Source organism: Bos javanicus, chromosome 12 (genome assembly GCF_032452875.1).
Source record: "Bos javanicus breed banteng chromosome 12, ARS-OSU_banteng_1.0, whole genome shotgun sequence".
NCBI classification, from domain to species: Eukaryota; Metazoa; Chordata; class Mammalia; order Artiodactyla; family Bovidae; genus Bos; species Bos javanicus.
In genome coordinates, this window is record NC_083879.1 from 52,210,624 (window position 1) to 52,231,795 (window position 21,172).

The 21,172-nt window shown below is 35.6% G+C and overlaps 1 protein-coding gene across 20 annotated transcripts in view; it reads right to left on the reverse strand.

Annotated features, from left to right (window-relative positions):
- The window catches only part of MYCBP2 (MYC binding protein 2), a 266,865-nt gene that overhangs the window by 40,236 nt on the left and 205,457 nt on the right, over positions 1-21,172 (reverse strand). For 12 of the 20 annotated variants that reach the window (XR_009740049.1, XM_061435145.1, XM_061435149.1 and 9 more), the window contains 5 exons: positions 21,022-21,144; positions 18,045-18,224; positions 6,303-6,404; positions 1,787-3,430; positions 651-820 (listed from right to left, as the gene is read on the reverse strand). Coding sequence is in view for 19 of the 20 variants with exons in the window: in XM_061435145.1 (XP_061291129.1) it covers positions 651-820; positions 1,787-3,430; positions 6,303-6,404; positions 18,045-18,224; positions 21,022-21,144 (2,219 nt within the window). In the remaining variant the exon portion in view is untranslated. The remainder of the gene's footprint in view (positions 1-650; positions 821-1,786; positions 3,431-6,302; positions 6,405-18,044; positions 18,225-21,021; positions 21,145-21,172) is intronic. The other 8 variants (XM_061435153.1, XM_061435148.1, XM_061435147.1 and 5 more) reach the window with 4 other exon arrangements.

Below are 21,172 nucleotides of genomic sequence, written 5' to 3' on the forward strand. Positions count from 1 at the left end.
GATAAACAGCAGAAAAAAGAGAAGGAAAAGGAAAAGAGAATTAAGAGAGAGAAAAGGTGAAGAGGGAAAGCTATGTATATGTAAGCAGGTGACTGAGTAGCACACAAGTAATAAAAAAATTACATCTTCAACAGGGTAGGTATGCTACACAATGGTTGTTTTTGTGTTATCCCAAGACATAATTTGTTTTTGTCATTAAAAACAGCTGACCTGGTGCATAAATCAAATTTGTATATTATTCCTATTATAAAAGCTGATTTTTAATATCAACTATATGAAGCTGTCTGATGACATGTTCCTATAAAGAGATTTTTTTTCCCCCTCCCTCTTTAGTCTCCCTCCCATCTCCCTCCCCATCCCAACCCTCTAGGTTGTTACAGAGCCCCTGTTGCTTTTTTTTTAATTGAAGGGTAATTGCTTTACAGGATTTTGTTCTTTTCTGTCAAATTTCAACATGAATCAGCCACAGGTATATATATGTCCCCTCCCTTTTGAACCTCCCTCCCACCACCCTCCCTAGCCCACCCCTCTAGTTGTTTCAGAGCCCCTGTTTGAGTTTCTAGAGTTCTGAGTTTCCATGTTGCTAAAAAGAGGTTTTTATAAGGTTTATCCTTATCATTCACAGTATAGCCAGAACAAAATAAAACTACCTTCTCCCGGGCAGCAGCTTGTTTTTCCCGGAGGTATTTTTCTCTGCAGCGATCACACACCAGATACCACGTGCTTCCCCCTATGCCACCGTCGCCACAGTTACCAGCCCATCCACCACAGAAGTGCCCGATGCTATTGTAACCTTGTCCACCAGCATACCGGCCACAGCCTTTGAAGTAAGCACATAAATAGATACTGAACACCTAAGAGTCCTTAATAGTCTGATGCTTGCTACCTATGCATAAATGACAGATTTCCCTTCTCAAAGCAAGCAAAGTACTGAAGCAAGTATCTAACTTTTTCACTTTTTCTACCCGCCCCCTCCCACCCTGCCCCCAGAGGCTATTAGTTATATCCGCAAACTTGCATGTATGACCAGAAAGTAATCAACTAAATGATGTTTAAAATACTGAAGATACTCTACATAGGCAGATGAAAAGAAATGTAAGACATGGGAACATTTAGATTTATTTAAGCATGCCATAAATTTGGACAAAATAGACAGAAAACGTTCTGTACGAATGGTAAATTTTACAGATCGCATATTTTACAAAAGGTTTCAGTGTAATATGTAGGAAGAGAAAAGCATCTACCCAAATCCATAACAGGTGAATTTTGCAGTACTAATCAATTGTTATAGAAATAATTACATTTATCTAAAATACTGTCTTCTGATGAAACAGTTGATAATCTCTTTCACAGGAAGAGGCCCATAGAAATCAATATAATCTAATTTAATTTGCAGTTTTGAACAGGAAAACAATACAGTTAAAGGAGATTTAACGTTGAGACCTCTCCTGTGTGTTTGGACATATTAGTTCTACTGTGTGAGACAGCAATCCTTTGGGTAAAATGTAAAATATTTTAAAAGTTAACAATATCTCAGAATGTGATAACACTAAAATGAAACAGTACTAAACTGCCTTGCCATCGCAGTATTAGAATTTCTTTACCTATTTTCCACAAAACTTATACTGTATTGATAAAGCACTTTAAAAATTATATTCTAAGAAAACTATAAATTCTGGGCAAAAGTGTCCCTGTACTTTAAGGTAATTCATGGAACAGCTTAAGTCAGAAGCTACCGCATCTGTGTTTTACGCAAAGTGCTTACGTGTACTCCGTAACTGCTTACCTGGGTGAGCCTGCCTCATGTGGTATGTCACTGGGTACGGGTGAGACTCCCCACACAGCTCACAGATGGTGTCTTTCTCTGGCCCTCCTACCGCCAGCTGGGCCATCTCCCCAAACAGATTACCCCTGGGCCGGACTTCGGTCTTCTCTTTTTTCTTCTTTTCTTTTTTCGCCTTCTTATTCTCTTTCTCACACTCTTTCTTTTTGAGGACTGCACAAGAACCGGGACTTGGGAAAATCATATTCTGGGACGCTGCTTTGATAGTGGCCAAAGAGATGTCTTCCCAGAAAGCCACCAGGTGCTGCAGCGTCAAGGGGAGCGGCGACTTCGACTTCGTCGCATGGTGCGTGGACATCTCAAAAGTGGCCTCGGCTTTCCCGTCTTCGCATTTTTCATGCAGGGGGGGTTCCTTCAGCATGGACAACACCTTATTTTTGTTGATGCTACCCATTTTAGATATGTCTGGCCCATGAGGTGCAATATTAAACATATTCAGTGCTGACGATATTTCCAACGAGTGTCTATTTTTTAATTTGGTTTCCTTTTCTTCTGTAGGCTGCTGGCTGTTTAAGCTACTTCTTATAGGAGCGTGTTCTTTGGAAAGGTCTGGATTAAATTTTAAGAAAGAAGAACAAGCCATGGCATCATGTACTATGCCTTCGTGCCACAGGAAAGAGGCGAAGACGGCCCGGGCACACTCAGCCACGGAAGGGGACATGGCTTGTTTGGCTGGCTCCAAAGGTTTGGATCCCTCTCCTTTGAAGAGAAAGCTGGATTTTTCCTTCTTGGGCCTGGTGTGCCTGTTAGCACATTTTCGACTTATTTTGGGGGATGCCCTCATTTCCTGTTCCTCTTTCAGTGGTGCTTTTCCTATGCTGAAATGCACTTTATTTGAACCTTCATCCACACTCTTAAATTCACTGCTCTCATCACAGGTGCTGTCCGTTAGGCTATTGGTTTTTAAAGTACTTGAGGTGCAGACTTCAACCACCTCGCTGTGGAGGTTTTCTTGTACCACGTGGGGAGAGGGAGCTCTGTTTTCGGATCCGGGGGAATCTTTAGAATCCTTTGGTACTGGTTTTGGTTTTGGTGATGTTGATCGCCCCCTCAAGGGTTCTGTGAGGGGCATTTTCTTCTTGCGGAGGGTATCTGGATCAAGGGTGTAAGAGTCCGATTTGGAGCGTTCCCGGGGAGGATCAAGTTTCGTCTTAACAGGAGCAGTGCTTTTCTGAGGTAGATTTTTATCATGTGGTGAGGAGGATCGCGGAGAACTAGCACCGGATGGGCTAGACCTATTGGCTGGGAGCGTCTTTGGCTTGGGAGAGGATGACCGAGAACCTGGGCCTGGGGACTCAGCTCTGAAGCCAGAAGACATCCTCCCGTCAGATTTTAGCGTCTGCAAGGTGTTGTGGTTGGGGGACAACGACCGACTGTGAGAATCTGACCGCAGCTTCGCAGCATCAGATTTCAACATGAGAGACTCACTAGCTGACAGCCCTTCTGTACCCCTCGGCTTCTTCTGGTCAGCAGTAGTCCGGCTCATACGTCCATCAGGTTTGAGTGTTCTACTGTGTTTGGAGGACAGTTCCGGTTTTCCTGACGTACAGACTGGTCTAGGAGATGTTGAGATGGTTCCTCGGTCACCTGTATGGTCCATTTCATAGTGAAACTTGTTAATATAATTATAACTTACTGATGATTTATCTACTAAACCATGAAATAAAAAATAACTAAAAAAAATTTGTGTTGCTTTTCACAGACAAAAATAAAAATTAAAGCAAAAAGGGGAACGGGGAACGATTTCTCAACAAAGTTCAATTACATTTTATAATTCTAATATTCTTATGATTGGATTAGAATAGTTTATTACTAACATATGAATGCTAACAGAAAAAGGACAAGAAGAAAAATAATTTTGCTTTTTCCCAAACAAAGCACTAGGAGTTTCTACACGGACACCTTTTGTTTTCAGCATCCTGGCCCTCCTTCGGTGTCTCTCGCTCCTACTGTTTCATGCTTGCTTTAGAGGCACTACAGCAAGGATTTCTCTGCTGTTGGGAAGTGGTACAGCCTGCAAGTTTATCTTTCCTGCCTAATATCAAAACTCCTGCCTTTATTGCAAGTGATATTATTGTTAGGAGGAAAGCAATCTGACTAAAGTGACTCAACTGGCACAAAAGAACTGAAAATCCATAAATCTTGCTAGAAGTATTCCTATTTTTTGAAAAAAGATACTTAGTAAATTGAGAAGAATTTGTTAACTGGTTACATTGCAGTTCGTTCTTTTTCTTTTCTAAAGGGAAATGAACAAACTTGGATAAAAGTAGTAAAGTGTTTTGGGGCTTGCTTGCATGTGTCTGTGTGTGTACAGTCAGGCTCTAGTTAATCTGACAAGAGAGTTTTGCCATAGAATCTGCCTCCTCATGGAAGGCTCACAGAAGTTGATATTTTTGTCTGTTACTCCCTTTCACTGATGCCTTGTCAAGAATGGGTCAATATAATAAGTGTTTCATAAATATTTGTTAAGTGAGTAAATAAACTTCTATTTTCTTAGTTTTTTTCCCCTTCTGCTAGTCACAATCTTCAGATTCTCTAAAAATCCATTATGGCTAGCACCACCCCAGGGCAGAGGGGACAGCAGCCACTGCTGTGTAAGGGTCAGATTTTATAAGCCAAATATTGTATTTGGTAGAATTAGACATCAGCCTAGTCCTTGCCACTAATTCTGAGTGACTGACTCGTTTTTGTCACTCTGATGATGGAAATGCCTTCATCATCACATTTATTTCATAAGCTAAACCATACATAATGGTGAATCCAAGCAAATAAGTAATTAATCTTTTATACTTGGCATCTCTCTCTACAAGGTCAATGTGTGAATTTTCTGAAAGGGGCGTGCTTTCTAATTAATGATGCACAATTCCTCACAAAGGAAATCTCTACTGTGATTGGCTAAACAATAGACTCTTTCAAATATCAGGAACACCATTTACCACATGCCAGCAAACATTGCTTGTTATATAGAGAGGGTCAGAGTGAGGGCTGCTCTATATCATATTCCTGTGCTTCAAGTAATGGCGAGTATTTCTTTAAGATCTGTTAAGTGGTGACAGCTGAATACCTGCTGGAGTCTAGGTGCATAACTAACGCACAATTATTTCTTCCTGACATATATTTGTCAAATTATAAATCAATCCTGCTGAAAAAGTTAGTTTTCCAAAATATATTTCATGTATTGAAAAAAAATGTCAAGTTAGCTAAATGTGGTAAACTCATACGCTAACTAACTAATGTGTATCTTCCTCATTTGGGTTTTAAAAATTTTGAGGCATGCAGTAAGTATTACTAAAAATGGTCATATGGCTATTTTAAGTATCACTAAATATAAACACACTTTGCCAAAAGCTTTAGATCATAAATACTTTCACATTCATCACTTAATTTTGTTTAGTGCTCATGTTTATCATGTGTAAACTTAAGTGATAATCGACACTTCCTTAATCTCAAAAGAATTCTGAAGAAAAAATAATACAAGACAGGATAAAAATTTAGTACATTCTAACAAATTAGTAAAAATGTTAAATATTAATTCATTAATAATCTGCATTTATGCCAAAATCATAAATAAATGGTTATATAATACCATTCTATAATGTACTCATAATACTCTACTGTAATATGATATGCCATAGTATATACTCCTTATGGGTTACACAAGACTATATACTACAGACAGCAGGTTCTACAATTATTCTATAATATTATATAGTATTACTGTCAACTGTAAAAAGGAGAAATATAAAACTGTTTTACTCATTTTTAAGAATACAAGATTTTAAAAGTTAAATTAAATATCACTCTAAGACAAAAATATGTGATTAGGAATATACAATACTTTAAAAGACCAAAGCAAATTTTAAAATGGTCTGACATTTTATCAGTTGTCAATAGCTTAAACATTTCTAAAATTACGTGACTAAGGAAAATATAAGGAAGACTCAAGCCATATAGGATGGCTCTGAAAACAAAGGTAAACTAAAAAACTTAAATTATCAAACTGTTTCTCATAAAAAACTAAAACAGGAAAATTATTTTTACATTAAATAACAGAAAAATGAGTCTAAGACTAACCTGTCACATAAGACACTATATTCTTACAGATCACAATGTGCTCGAGGCTTACACGTATACCACTTTGTTCTGGTCAAAAGGGCTTTACAATTCCCCAAAGGCATTTCTTTCTATGTACTTATTTTATTTAAGACCTCATACAGGTTTGAAATTAAACAAAAGTACTATTTAACCTACAGATATAGTAAACAGGCATATCAATTAGGATAATCAATACAATATTGAACAGATACATCACAAATTACCCCAAAATATCAAGTTTAAATAAAATGATAAACTTTAATCTTAAATGGAATGAGATGAAAATGAAGTGAACTAAAACTTCTTTCCTGAAAGCTCCTATGTTCATTAAGAATGGCCCATCCATGGAGGCACGCATACCCACCCTTCAGTTTGTGAGACAGAGATGAGAGAGCAGAGGCAGGCCCAGCTACACCATAATTTTTGTAAATGCGCTCACGAGAAGCAAGGTTGCGAGATGGAGATTCTATAGTGGAAAACATTGGCAAAGAAGCAGCACAGATTCAATGGAAAAAAAAAATTTAGCAGAGAACACAAGCAGAAACAAAGCATTTCAAATGGTATGCGCAACCATTAACTGCTATTAAAAATTCCATATTCTGCTAAGATCTTCAATAAGTTTGTATCTCTATAAAATTAAAAACTGAAAACAATGGTCAAATTAATTAATTTAGACTAATGACGACAGCGCCAAATGTGTTAGCTTAAAAGTTAAATAACAGTCACAGCACTGATAAATCAAATTTGAGCATTTCTTTTCAGACTAATCTTTCTTTAATTCAGTTTTCTTTAATTTGGTGCTCACTTACTTATAAATGAAAGTTTATAAGTAATTTTTTTTGGTAAACAGTTTGAGATAAAAAAAAAACAAAAACGTTACTTACAGTTTAACCTATTGTCCTCTGGCTTTCTGTATGGACACAGGACTATAATTTTTCCAGTTTGCATCTCAGGATGGACCCAAGTTGACATTTACGGTTGACTACTTTTCTGAGTCCATCTTCAGTAAAAACTACTAGTGCCAATTCCAATATTTAGCGTTTGTTTTGTAGATCATATTACTGAGATACCAAATTTTATTTATAAAATGTCTCACAACACAAACAAAGCAAAAAAAAAAAAATTACAAGTCACTGAAATGTTACACACATTAATGATTCACCATGCAGAAAATGAAGTCCTTAAAATGAAAAAATATATATATTTTTCAAAGAATTAACAGAACCTTTAAAGTGGTCTTTCAAAAGCAGTATGCTTCAAAAAGAAATGTCTAAATCTGAAAATTAACCCACTATTTAAAATTTTAATTTATGGCAGTTAAATGTAATCAACTGAGCTGAAACAAATTCAGGTAATAAGGAGATAAGTTTCTTAATATTATTGAAATAAAAAAATGAATACACACTTATCTCAAGAGAAAAAGTAATGGTTGACAGATTCATCATTATGGCCAAGATAAAAGATGAACTATTCATAAGCCAAATGTCCTATATATGGTACAGTGTATGTATTATGTGTCAGATAATGTCCTAGAAATTGAGCAAAATGTAATGAATAGAAATGAAGTCCCTGCTCTTATGGAACTTATCTTCCAGTAAAAGGAGAAAGCCAATGAACACATATACCCTAGACGGAGTGGTGATAAACTTGGGAGTCGTAAGCACACAGATGTTTGGGTAATACTCCATGCCTAGATAAGACCACTCGGGGAGCGAGGTCTAGATGAGACCTCGGAATACAAACCTGGACATTCCTAGAAACACAGAAGAGTGGAGGACGTAGGAAAGAGGTCAGAGGTGAACAGCTGAGGTAGGAGATAACCCTCAGGAAAAGGAAGAAGGTGTTTCAAGGGAGAAAGAAAAAGCAATCCTGTTAAACACTGCCAACAGAGCAATTAGCATGAAATCTTAGAATTGACAATTGAACTTAGCAAAACAAAAGTCAAAGACTGACTAGAGTGATATCGGTGGATAAGGACAACTGCAAAGACCCCTTGTAAGCTGGTTCAGGAGAGAATGGTAGGAGTGGATGGAGGGATGGACCCACATGCCATCAAGTCGTGTTCATCTAAGTTAAAAAGCTGTTAAAATTTTAGTATCTTTGAGCATTCTTCTCTTTAAAGTCTATAAAACTCAAAGGTATCAGACTCTACAAAAGGAGTTCTTATGCTATTAATACTCAGTCTGCAACTCTCCCCAAAAATGTGAGTTCGAGTGCCAGTTTTTGACTGGAATTCAAGGGCAATTCAAACTGTCCATGAAAGGACACAGTTTCATAGCCTGGTCACTAAAATTTGTGAAGACTGGGTTTAGCAAGGGGGCACAAGAGCAAGAAATTAGAAGACTATCTTAATTAAAAATACCGATAACATAAAGGTACAAAACTATTGATATACAGACACTTGTAGGATAAGATGTTAGAGGTTTAAGGACAAACTCCTGGAGGAGGTTTTGAAGCCAAAATATGCTTGAAGTCTTTTCAATATGTTACAAAACCTAAAGAGAATAGGTATGATTCAGAGTGAACAAGAAGAAACAAATATTTTTTGAAAGTCTAAAAAAGGTTACTATTAAATGCCTAAATAAAGTAACCTGCGATTTCACATAACACTACTTCTAGTCATTTAATGTTACAAAATTTGCCCATGTTTAAAATACTTTGAGGAGAAGGCACTGGCACCCCACTCCAGTACTCTTGCCTGGAAAATCCCATGGACAGAAGAGTCTAGTAGGCTGCAGTCCATGGGGTCACTAAGAGTCGTGTCACTTTCCCTTTTCCCTTTCGTGCATTGGAGAAGGAAATGGCAACCCACTCCAGTGTTCTTGCCTGGAGAATCCCAGGGACGGAGGAGCCTGGTGGGCTGCCGTCTGTGGGGTTGCACAGAGTCGGACACGACTGAAGCGACTTAGCAGCAGCAGCAAAATACTTTGAACTAAAGATTTATCTTTCAATTTAAAAACAGAAGTAATCTGAAGAGAAACATTCCTACCTATGCACAGAAGAAAAAAATTGATCAGCTTTTAGACACCTGATGAAGATTAATCATGCACCTTTTTATCTTCCTTTAAGATAAAACAACCAATTATTAAATTACTCTCTCTAGGCTTTTGATTTTTTACGCATAATATAGTTAACTAAGGAGAATAATCCTTAAAACAAAATCTTTAAAAAGCAGGATTTTTTTTTCTCCAGTACTCATTTGAAGTCAATGTTGTTTGGTATCAAATATTCCTTTATTAACAATATGGTTCTTTACACATTATTTATTCTTCATTTTCTTTGATTTAAATCCCAAGTATCAAATCCCCTAGAATATTTCATTCATTCTCTGGTCACAGAAACTGAGTTGACTGTAATCTGTATTTAAAAACTTATTCCCTAGGCTAATGATAATAAAAGTTTAACTTTTTTTTTTTTTTAAATAAAGAAAGCATTCGCATTTCAGTTGGCCAAAGACAAACTGTGGGACAATACACTGGAAGAATCAAGGCACCTATCAGCATTTAGATTTAAAAAGGAGCATATATTTTATCCCTGTGTCAGGAAGATCCCCTGAAGAAGGAAATGGCAACCCACTCCATATTCTTGCCTGGGAAATTCCATGGGCAGAGGAGCCTGGCGGGCTACAGTCCATGGGGTCACAAAGAGTTGGCCCCGACTGAGCATGCATGCATATATTCCTTCAGTGTTGAGTCAACAATGAGGCAATGATCTTCTTTATCCATCTGTTGATTAGCACCCAGGGTGTTTCCATATCTTGACAATTATAAATAATGCTTCTGCAAATACTGGGGTGCATGTATCTTTTAGAATAAGTGTTTTTGTTTTCTTTGGATTATACCCAGTGGATTTGCATCTAAAGCTGTCAGTCTAGACAACTGCTAGCTTGAGTATGCAATTGTCATCACTATCACCTTATTTTAAACCCTCCAGGACATCAATAGACAGATGTAGGAACAATACTTATACTTAATTATACTTATTTCTTATCTGCATATATTTTGATTGTTCACATCTTTTGGCTAGGTTGAAGCTATTATTTATATATTGTCTCCTCAATAACCAATACATTTGCTTTTTAACTTTTTAAAAAAATAAATAGCTTTAAAATAAGTAATTTCCAGAATATCTGAACTGTAAGTTACGCTTAACCACTTACTGCCTGTCATAAGAGTCTATACTGTCAAAATATCTGTAGTTCTATTCAGAGAAAAATGCAAATGTACAATTACTGAGGTTCAAATTGAGTGAAGAAAGTCAGGAACACTGTCCCTGTCATTCCACTGCAAACACGACACAATCTTATACTGTTTGCGAAAGATTCATACAACTAGATTTCTTTCTACATCTGAAAAACGTATACATAAATAAATATAGATATGAATAAGCACAAACAGGATACATAATCTTAATAAATGTGTCAAAAGAAAAAGAGCATAAGACACAGAATTGAAACTAAAATTTGTTTACCTAAATGTCAGTATACTAAATGAATTATAAAACTAGAACAAAATTTTCAACCTTAGGATAAAATAGAAATATGCCTTTCACTAGAATATAACATTAATCCATGATAAAAATGCAGAAAGGAAGATGCATGAAAATCTGTAATGATGTATTATCAACTTGTTAGTCAACAATGCCATCTTCAGTTATGGAAATGCTAAATATTTATTCAAATTATATTATAGTATTCTGGAAGCTAAGTTACCCAACTGAACTCATTTTTTCCTTAAAATCTTCTTTTTATTCTGTGTATTGGTATCAGGTAAGCATATAATCTTCCCTGGTGGCTCAGAGGAAAAAGCATCTGCCTGCAATGCAGGAGACCTCGGTTCGATCCCTGGGTTGGGAAGATCCCCTAGAGAAGGAAATGGCAACCCACTCCAGTATTCTTGCTTAGAGAATCCCATGGACAGAGGAGCCTGGCGGGCTACAGTCCACGGAGTCGGACACGACTGAGCGACTTCACTTTCACTTTCAAGCATATAATCTTCCAAAACAAAGGAAAACTGGATGTCATTCTAGATTAGCTCCTCCAACTATCTTTAGCACGTCCTGTACAATTTCACTGCCTACATGTTTCTAAACGTGTTCCTTCTATTTTCCCATTGTAATTTACCTTAGTTTAAGCCCTACTCAGCTTTTCTCTGGAATTTCTGCTTCTAACACTGTCCCTTTCTCCAGAACCCCTCTCATAATATTTCCAGTTATCTTTCACAAATGTAAGACTGATCACATCATTCTTTTTATTTAAAATTCTGCAGAACTATATAATCCTTCATCTGTTTCTTACACTTTACTCATTTTACACAGTATTAAGTCTAAACTACTGAGAATGGCTTACAAGACCTTCATGATGTGGCCCCACCCTCTCTAGTGTAAGACAGTGCAATTAGGACACTAACGCTCTAAGCTACCAATGCATGAAGTTCCTTATGTGAATCATGTTTTTGAACATAATCAAATGAGCTTATTCTTTCAAAGTGCTTAAAATGGTGCCTGTTATGTAGTAAAGGACTGCCATGCGCGAGCTATTACTATTTCATACGTTCTCCTCTTTCCTCAGACCACCAACACACTCTCCCCATGCTAACTCTGAGCTGATGATGGCTTCTATTCCACTGAGAAAACAAGACAAGACAAAAAACAAATGGAGAAGATTCTCATGCTGCTAACACTACGTACTCTTTTCTCTCCTCTTCTGATGGATGAACTATTTCTGCTCCTACTTGGCCAACATTTCCACTTCGTGCTAAATCCCATCCCCTCTTCCACAGAAGAATACTGTTCCAGCAATTCTCCCCTCTCTCCTGCATCAGCAATATTTCTCTTTATTGGATCATTCTCATTAAAAAAAACAACCTTAATGTTACCTTTTCCCTGCTTAAAAACCAAACCAAACAAAAACCTCTCCAGATCTCACATCCTCTGTCTTGGTTTCATTTTTTTCCTTCCCTTTATAGTAAAACATGACAGACTTATCTATAATAACTATCTTCAATTTCTCATTCCCCTCTTTATCTTGAAGCTCCTCCATCAAGCTCCGGCAGCTCACGCTACTGGAGTTGCTCTTATCATCAGTGACCTCCACGGTGCTAAATCCACAGTGCTCAGTCCTCATTGACTGACACATCAGCCTGACACATCAGCCACATCTGATACAGATTATCACTGTTCCCTTGAAATACTTTTCTTCACTTGGCTTGGTTTTCCTATCTCTGTGGCCACTTCTCAGTCTCTCTCGCTGATTTCTCCTCTTTCCCATGTCAGAACACTGAAATGCTCCCAGGGTTCAGTCTTTAGGCATCCTTTCTTTTCTCCCTACACCCACTTTCTTGCTGCTTTAATCCATCTGTAGGGCTTTAAGTGTATATAACAATTCTCAAATTATTCTGCTATAAGCCAAACAAACTCCTAACTTACATGTCCTAGACAGTTCCCCTGAACCCCAGGCTCATGTGTCAATCTCTACTAGGTATCTCCACTGGATTTAATAGGAATCTCAAACTTAACATATCTAATCAATCATTTGAGAATACGGTGACAATTATTCCCATCCCGATCCACGCCCCTTTGCAGCAAGCAACTCTAATCAAGGAGTGGAGTCTATTTCTCCATTCTTGAATATAAGTGCATTGCTTTGACCACCAGAGGATGGCAGATGTGATGCTGTGTCAGTGTAAGTCTCAGAATCCTGCAATGTCCAGGCAGACAAACCCAGGTTAACCCACTGACTGACAAAAAAAACACTTGGCCTAATCATCCTTTTCACGCCAGCCAATGGCCAGCTAACCCCTGAAGCAAAAATACCTGGGTGACCTAAGAATGCATGAAGAATCCCAGGCAGGGTCCCTACACCTATCCAGCTGAGCCCAGCCTTCTCTGCCAACCCACAGAACTGTGAGCTAAACAGTGCTCATTTTAAGTCAGGAAGTTTTGGGGTGGTTTGCTATGCAACAGTAGCTCTAACCTCTCTAACTTGTCCTGGCAGAGTAGGCAGCTTTTCTCCTGTGTTTCCAATGCATCCTGTGAATATTTGTTCCTGCAGACTTAAAAAATAATGTCATTTAAAAAAAAACATGGCTGCCTTTGACAGTATTCCAGAAGATTAGTGATGATATTTTCTCTACCTTATTGCTCCCTATAGCCTAGCATAGAGCAGATACTTAACAAACAAAGGTAAATAGATGATGGAAGAATAAATGACCCATCTGAATAAAAATGGGAATGAAGTGTAGAATAAACTTAGTAGCCAAGACAGAGATGGAAGCAAGGGGAGAGACAGAAGGTCAGATCTTGTCAGGAGAAAGCAAACAGATGCACTAAGGCACACCGTCCTATAAACAACAGCAGCATTCTTTGGGGATTAAGCTTCTAGAATGAACTTCATCAGGGCCGAAGAAGAGGAAGAGGAACACGGGTCCAGACTTTCCTACCACCGAGAAGCTGGTGACATGGAATGAAAATAAATTCTGGCCCAGGACTGAAATGACAAGGATGTGTAGGGAGGCTAGAGACATTAGAGTACAACTGAAATATACTGAAATATATATATATTGGCCCCTGTGACAGATGCTATGGGCTCAAGCATGAAAAATTTTATTGAGCTTATTTGATTTGATAAAATCTGTTGATATCATCCTTTAATTTTTCTTGATAAAAATTATAAAGAGGAAAAGGATCTTAGAAATCAGCTTAGTGTCACAAAACTAACTGCAGGGAAGAGACAGATTAAAACACAGGTCTCCTTCCTAAGTCAAGTGTTCCATCCATGCCACAGCTCACAGCGGACAAGGAAACAAGTGGATAGATTCTAGGCTGGGACTGCAGTCCAGGATAAAGATGAAGTCTAAGACTCAGAAATAAACCTGCCTTTAATACTAATATCTGGTTACAGTGTTACCATATGAAGAATTAATCTCAAAGCAAATAATGAAGTTAAGCTATGAAAATGTGTGGAGCAGTAGCTAAAAAACCTCCTTTGTACCTTTCCAAATCTCATCCTGACACTCACTCCACAGAGAACAGAATGCCCTGTCTGAGATGGTGATTTTTCCCCACTCTGCTTTGGACTGTGAGAGATACTGAATGTTGGCATCAAAAGGCAATATATGAGCAGATAATAATCATCAGGCACTGCATTTTATGGATGAGTTAAAAAGGGCTCTAGAAATGTGAAGTAACCTAACTAAAGCTAGTGAGTGGCTGGAGAGGAAATCTGAGCTTAAAGTCTTTCCATCACTACATCATTGGAGGCTAGGTAAGTAAATAACAGTGCTTTAGTAAACGGTAGTATATTCAAACACTAATCAGTATGCATGCAGATACTCAGGCGGACTCTTGTCACATTTAGCAAAATTTCTGTCTCACTTAACAATGTGACAAATGAGTATAAAAGAAAAAGTCTTGTTGCAAAGTAACACAGAACTCTCATAGCTGACCTTTAAAGTATGATAACCATATTATATGTTATATGTTTAAAATCTCTGACAAATGGTGAACTGTCTTAATGCTCTACTTGACATTTTTTTCTACAAAAAAGCAAATTATTTAGCTTCTTGGACAGCAGCTAGAAAATACGTATGTTAAACATAGTCTTGTGAAAAACAGTTTTTCGATTGGATTATCTTATGTAAAATGCCATCAGTATAAACTTAGAATTATTAGACATCACGACATTAATCTGGATTTAATTACTAAGGAAATATTCCTTCTCTATTTTGAAGATGTATTATGAATAAATTCTGGAATATTGATCATAAGATAACAAGAAACACAGCATCTCAAACTCATGGTTCACACTGCAGAAGTGATCATCTTAGGCATTCACAATAAATACTCGCTGAATGCTTGTGATGTGTGAGATATTGTCAGAGGCAATGGGATAAATAAAATGATGTTTTCAAAAGAAATGAGGGAAGATGGACTGCAGCCCACCAGGCTCCTCCATCCATGGGATTTTCCAGGCAAGAATACTGGAGTGGGGTGCCATTGCCTTCTCCATAATGAAAATTAAGAATGCAATATTCTTAGAAGAAAATGGGCAATTCCTTTTCTTTTCAATTCAATTCCTTTTCAAGAAAAGGGGACAATTTCCCACCTCAGTCCATTAGAAACTTACTGCCAAATTACCCACCAATTCTAAAGTCTACTTAAATAATTTTGAAATAAAAAAGTAAATGGTAGAATAGCAAAGGAAAAGTTTATATACACCCCTCTCTCATGCCTTTGCATACATATAAATATGGTGAGACAAGGAAAATTTGTGGCTTTTATTCCTATAATTATTCTATTTCATTAGAATAACATGAAATAACTTGTATGTAGATATGTATGTGCATGCGCAAAATAATTTAGCTAATTTAAAAAATAACCAAATTAATTTAATGTGCAGATTATTTTCAATTCCAAAGATTAATTTAAAAAACCCTATGCTTAGGGGGAAGAAAACATAAAGAAAGACTAACAATAATGCTCATAAAGCTGACATGTGAGGAGGTTTATGTATGTCCTCCTAGAGCCCATCTACTTAACTGGGAACTCATCTACTTAACTGGGTATTTGAAAAATCTTTTCCTTTCAAATCATGCTACAGTCTTAAACTATGAAGGGGAAAATAACCAATACAAACAAAGCTAATATCCTAGATGTTAGAACTAAATGGAAACAGAAATTTAAATATTATATATTAAAGAACAGATTTTTTCCATTATCTATTAATAGGCAAAGCTAGATATATAAAAACATGGCCTTTGTAGTCAGGAGAACTGGCCTCATCTTCTGACTCTACCATTTACTATGTGTGTTTCTAGGGCATATCACTTATCCTTTTTAAGCCTCCATTTCTTTACCTGTAAGGTAAAGATATCATCTCAAATGAGAATATACTACAATGCTCAAGGACAGTATTTAGTACATAGGGGTGACTTATCAGCATAAGCAAAAATCAGTAAATATGGTCTTCTATACATAAATTTTATTTTAGAAACACAAAAGGATAAAACAAAAATGATTCTTATTTTACTAATAATTAGTAAAGGGAAGTTCAGTATGAATAAGCCATTTTCTGAAGCAATATGAAAAACTGGTGGGATGGATAGCAGTGGAATTCAGGAAAGAATATCTTATGGAATGTTAATTCTGCCACATTCAACTTTCCCAATATGATGAGATTACTACAATTTTAATGTATTTATAAAACATTAAATATTTTTAGATTCCACGCTTGTTTATAGTTGCGCTAAAGATGAAAACTTCTGGTTTCTAGAATCTGGTAATCAAGCTTTAGTGATATTCTGCTGAGAACAAGAAGTTTATATCACTGGAGCACACACAAGAAATGATTCAGAAAACAGGTAATTCTGAGACATTTCTATGCCATGATTTCAAATGTGCTCCAATATGGTGGTAAAGGAAGGGGTGGTACTAATAACACTCAGACAGAATGTGGACAAAATTACACTGACACAATGTCAGTTAGGAACCTACTGTCCTTTAAAAAAGACAAATCTGATTTTCTTTACATTTTGTTTCACAATATTTTATTAAATAATTGGTAAAATAAAAACAGTAATTATACTTTTTTTAGACAAGTTTTTGAAGAGTTGCAATGACTCTTGAGGAGGAACAAATAGGTCCTTATTCCTTAGTTCTCTTGTCTGCTGCCACTATGACATTATCAGGGTAACTTCTCTTTTAAAATTTTATATTTAATATGAATTTTCTGCCTGGTTATACGTTTTTTCCTTTTTATTTCCTTGTCCTTACCTTTAACACTTCCTACAACCTGGGTACATCTGAATGTAAAATGTTTGTTGCTCCATTAAATGGGTAAACTATTTATGGTCTTCATCGTAATATTTATCAAGGAAAAAAAACACTATTTCACACACATGACACTATTATGTTTCCTTGAAATTCTTCTTTTAAAAGACATTAAAGTGAATATTATATATGAATGGAGATAATTAGCTAGAAATTGATACTATTTATATTTACAAACTAATTAATTGAACTTGACTAACGCTTAGCACAAACCTAGAAAAGCTTATACTCTAGTATATTCTTTTCCTAAGATAGATAATAATATCACAACGAATAATATCATTTGCTAACGATATACTACCTGGCTCCTAACAAAACTAAACCAGCTAGTATTCTCTTAAGCAATCCCAATACTAGTTATGAAGGTATTTTTGTAGAAAAATAGTTTAGATCTAAGTGTGAATGTACTTCCTTAAAGTAAAGCAAGGAGGTCATACACTTGAATTCAGACAGATGACTGTACAAGCTGAGATAAACTCCCTCAATTCTGTGACTGTTTTTATATACTATACAGTTAATATGTGAGCTGCCGGCCAAGAAGAGCATACTGGTGTCATATTAGGAGTTTTGAGACATTTATGGGGAAGCCTCAGCAGCTTATTAAGAAAAAAGAAGACTTGGCTAGTTTAAGTGCAGTTTGTTTTGGTCTATTTTCCAGATCAGTATGAATTACTATTGATATCATGGATGAAGGGCCTTTTGCCTAGAAGGCTGAACTGAATCAAATGACCAGTTTAATATATTAAGAACAACAACAACAATAAGCAAGAAAAGAGACAATTTGAGATAATCTGGAAACCTAAGTTGTTAGTCATTTCAGAGACACCAAATTCACTTAAAAGAAACAAACAAACCTGCCCAGTACGGCCTCTCCTCCACTCTTGGGGCATTGCCAAGTAACAAAACTCCAATGTAAATCAACAAAAGTTATCCCTAGAACTGGTGCTTACCACAGTCATGCATTTTATAAAAAATATTAAGTCAAATGTTTTCTTTATATATTTTATAGTATTATTTGCTTATTTTGGAATTAGGACAAAAAATAATAGTAATGTTTTAATAACTACACTTAATGAAAAATGTGATTACAAATAAATGTCTTAGCTGAGATATGTCTTAGGTCAGAACACCTTAAGTGCTTCAAAAACATGGGAAAGGATAACATCCTTTTTAAATAAAACCAGCTAAGTGAGTTGATAAATAATTAGCAACTGATAAACAACTCAGAACAAAGCTTCAGAAATGGTTTGATGAGGCAGGTAAGGCTGACAAGACTTACTCTGAAGCTGAGGCTGCTGGAAGGAAAGGGGCTGTCCGAACACAAATGGGCTGTGGACTAGGGAAGAGGGAGGTTTTGCAGCTTGATCAAAGATGGAAGGAGCTGGGAGATTGGGTCGTGACTGAATGGAATTCAATATGGCACTCAGTTGGTCACCTGCAGTGGGCAAAACAGTGAAGACTACAACTTGTTATTAATTAACATCCAAAATGGCAAAGTAAATGGTGCTTTATGACATTCAGATAGTCAAACACTAGATAAAACAATGCCAATTCAGAACTCCTGAGGAAGTTGGTGATCATTATCCTCAAATTAGGGACTGAATGCTGTGTGTCGTTTTAATAATAGAAGCACTCCAACAAATTTTACATAATAGCCCACCTATAAAAACAAATCCATTTAAATTTATTTACATCTAGCAGTAGCAGGAGAACATACAGAGTCTATGAAGTAACTATGATAAGCTGATTTGTATCATATAAATATAAATGAAAACCTAAGTTAATGTCATCTTCTATGAAGTATCTGACAATGATTATCATCACTTTGCCTCATATGTAGTATACTTCATGCAGAAAATATGCAAATAATATGAATAATTTAATGTAGGATTGAAGGGAGGCAAAGTATGTTATTAACTTAGTAATATTTAGAGTTATAAATTACTAAATTTATATTTTCTTTTTTAAAGTTGCTATTGCCAAAGAAATTATACATTTTTAAAAGCATGAACTCTTTTGCTCAGATAGACAATATAAAAATCTGTCAGACCTATAAGATAAAAAGGAATATAATCCACCTTATTTAAACAGTATCTCAAACATGAATTCTGAAATTTTCTTCAAATTAAGTACAAAGGACATTAGTACAAAAATAAAAAAATATGAAACGATATAATTGGATGGATGATAGCTCCTTATTTATGAGAATATATACATTCAAAGGTTTAATTGACATCAAAGAAGAGCGGAGAACAAAAAACATAACCAGACTAGCTGAGGCAGAAACTGGAAAACAGCACTTTCCTAGCCATATTCTCTCGATACAATGAAGTTTCATAAGTAAAATTGTAAATGAAACACCAAAGAACTGTGAACAAAAGTTACATGTCTTTACTTTAAAAAAAAATTAACGCTGCAGATTACAGGAAAGATTTTAGAGATGATGAAGAATTTTATAAAATTGTTTTAAGGGAAAAGAATTTTTGCAAAAAACAGTTACTTGACCTTGGGTAGTTCAAGAGTTAAAGAAAATGAGAACTACTACTAAAGGCAAGATAAAAACAGAGGTTATATATATACAATCAGATCAAAATTTCTTAAGATTTCTTTGCTCCATCTAAGTACCTTTAAAGTCTATTAACAAGTCCATGCTATTTCTGAACAATATTAGCAAAATTGCTTTTAAAAATATACTATTTTTATTTAATAACAAATGTTCTCAAGGAAAAAAAAAAAGACCAAATGTTCTCAGAAATGTCTGTGTCTCTTAAAAGTTGATTTTTATTCTTAAGATGTTTTATCAAACTATGTTTTAAAGACTGATTTAATGTGACAGCCACCAGTACAATTTGGACATATTAGAGACTTAGAGCATACAATTTGAATTAAACATGGCTTTAAACAGATTTCTATACAGGTATATGTGGTAAGTAAACACTGAGATTTTAATTTAAGGATTGGCAGTGGTAGAAGGAAAGGGACAAGAAGCAAACACCACAAAGCACTTACCCTACTTAAGCATGAAGATCTAGTTTAAGTTAGCTGAAGTCTGAGCTACCAGAAATGAGTGAGCAGACAGTACCTAAGCCTGTAGGTTAGAGCAACCCAATACAGGAGGAAGAGCCAAAAAGAAATCTTGCAGCTAAGGCTTCCTTCATAAAAATACACTGTGGAAAGCAATACAGGTATCAAATAGAAAATGATTTTATTTTAAATTGAGTATTTCCTCCACAATGATGTATTTTGTATTTCGTTGACTATTTCACTATCTCATTTTCTCTTCAAGTCAGGTATTAAGACAACTCTCTTTGTTTCTGGATATCAAATCCTATGAATTAGTTTAAATAACATTTTAAAGTTAGAGTATTTCCATGGAGACTATCTTCTCCTTCCCATTGTCCAGTTGAATGCCACCTGCTGACAGTATCACTGATTTGAAGCTATGAGTTAGGATCAGGTTCATAAGAAACATGTGTTCAAATTTACATACAAATGGAATTACAGATGAAATTCAAGCATAAATTATTCCAAAGTAATTATTATTTGGACTGTCCATGATTCTGGTCTCTTCCGTTAAAGCTACCAAAACAAACTGTATACTTTTAATATTTATATGGCTTAGGGGTTTTGTTTTACTTTTTACATTTTTTTGGTTTCATTATATAATCAAACCCAAAGATATCATTTCATGTAATTCAAAATTAAGATAACTGATTACATTCAAAATCACACATATTTAATAAAGCTAATATGCAATATTACTTTAAAATATTACTCAAAATACTTTGATTTTAAACAGATCATTATGGAAAGCTTTTTTTTTGCTCATTAACATTTAATAGCAAGTGGATGATTTTAAAAAGTTCTACTAGATATAGTAACATAGAATCTTAATGATGTGAATTCAAAATGAGTGTTTATAAAATGGGAACAAGTAAATAAGAACTATAAACTTAAGCTAAAATGGATAAAAACAAAACTTGTTAAAATAATACTTTCCTATTGAATATATATGTATACCTATGGCTGATTCATGTGGACGTTTGACAGAAAACAGCAAAATTCTGTAAAACAATTATCCTTCAATAAAAAATAAATTAATTAAAAAAAAGAATACCTTCATAAGCATTTTGTTAGTTTTCTAGTAACAAACTTTAAAAAGTTCTGTGGGTGAACAGTAATAATAATGGGTAAGAGAAGGTAATAAAAATACTACAGTTGTTAGGTAAGTAAGAAACTCACTTTTAAACACCTACCTTTATTATTTCCAAGTCCATAATCAAATCCTTGGGCACTGCAACTTGCCCCTTTATTAAAAGCTTGTACTGAGAAAGGGCTTGGAGGAGGAGTTTGAGAATTTTGATCCAGAAGAACTTGTTCTACAATAAAAGGAACATCTATAAAATT